The 1,345-nt window shown below is 32.3% G+C and overlaps 1 protein-coding gene across 1 annotated transcript in view; it reads left to right on the forward strand.

Annotated features, from left to right (window-relative positions):
• Window positions 1–1,345, forward strand: part of STIM2 (stromal interaction molecule 2) — a 165,723-nt gene that overhangs the window by 151,954 nt on the left and 12,424 nt on the right. Inside the window, exons 5-6 of the mRNA XM_012664190.1 lie at window positions 624–791; window positions 920–927. Of these exons, the coding sequence (XP_012519644.1) occupies window positions 624–791; window positions 920–927 (176 nt within the window). The remainder of the gene's footprint in view (window positions 1–623; window positions 792–919; window positions 928–1,345) is intronic.

Raw genomic sequence — 1,345 nt, forward strand, 5'->3', positions numbered from 1 at the left:
ATTAAGTAGATTCTCAGAAGCTGTTTTCTTGAAATTTACATATGGTCTGCAAATGCTCACTTATCTACTTTCTGGTATATTAGAAACAGTAAATTAAGTAGCAGAAATGGTAAAATAGACTATAATAAGCAGTTAATACTTGTAACAGTGAGAGATAACTGGCCATAAGGAAGGTGTCATGAAAAACTACAGAAAAAAGATATATGAAAAAAAGAGTGTGTAGTTAAGGAGCTATAATAGGGTCCTCTGGGAACAGTAGAAGTGGTAATAGAGCAGGTCTCTACCTGATTTTGGACACTTCTCTTATAAAGCAAATATATATTATGGGAAAATTGTGATCAGTTTTAATTTGTATATACCCTGGATTTTTTCCTCCAATGAGCTTGGATATTAATAAAATTCAAAAACAAAATATTGCAACTTAAGATATATATAAGCCTCTTCTACCCTCTCTGGCTTTGCAGCTTTGCTTAGCAGATTGTATTTAGACTTTGCAATTTAAAATGATGTTTACAAAGAGCATATTTGAAATTGCTTTTTCATTTAGTTTGGGTACTAAAAAATATTTTAATACCTCCCTCCTTCCTCTCTCCATTGCTGCTTCCCTCCCTCCCTTCTTCCAGGTTCGCATGGCTCTGAAAAAAGCCGAAAAAGAATTTGAACTAAGAAGCAGCTGGTCTGTTCCAGATGCACTTCAAAAATGGCTCCAATTAACACATGAAGTAGAAGTACAGTATTACAATATTAAAAGACAAAATGCTGAAATGCAGTTAGCTATTGCTAAGGATGAGGTATTCTTATATTTCAAAATTTACTAAACTTGTTTCTTAGGCTGTATATGAGAGGGACTAACCATCTGGGATACAAAGATCTGAATTAAATTGTAACTTACTGTGTAAATTGACTCTTGTAATCATAGGCTGTAAAGTAAAATTACTGTATTTAGAGAAGTGTATACCTTTCAAAATGACTTCCGTGTCATTTAAAAATTACCATTATTTATCATTATCATAAAAGTTTTATACGGAGCTTTTCTCCTCTAGGTTGCTGCTTCATATCTGATTCAGGTTAGTAGTTACTAGAAATTAATTCTGACACTTATTAAATTGTGTGGAATAAGAATAAGTCTTAATCTGAATTCTAGCAAAGAAAAAGATTCTCAGTTCACGCACTAACAACTCCATTGCAGTAGGATACAGTTAATGTTCTTCCGTAGTTTTAGTAGAAGATTCAGGTCTTTCTGAAAGAAATAACATGAAAATTCTCCAGGATAAAGTTTTCAATTATATCGATTGACTTAGGAAAGCATGCTTTCTCCCTCATCTGTTTTCTTTTTTTTTTTTTT

This window comes from Propithecus coquereli, unplaced genomic scaffold (assembly GCF_000956105.1).
Source record: "Propithecus coquereli isolate 6110/MARCELLA unplaced genomic scaffold, Pcoq_1.0 Scaffold87, whole genome shotgun sequence".
Lineage (NCBI taxonomy): Eukaryota > Metazoa > Chordata > Mammalia > Primates > Indriidae > Propithecus > Propithecus coquereli.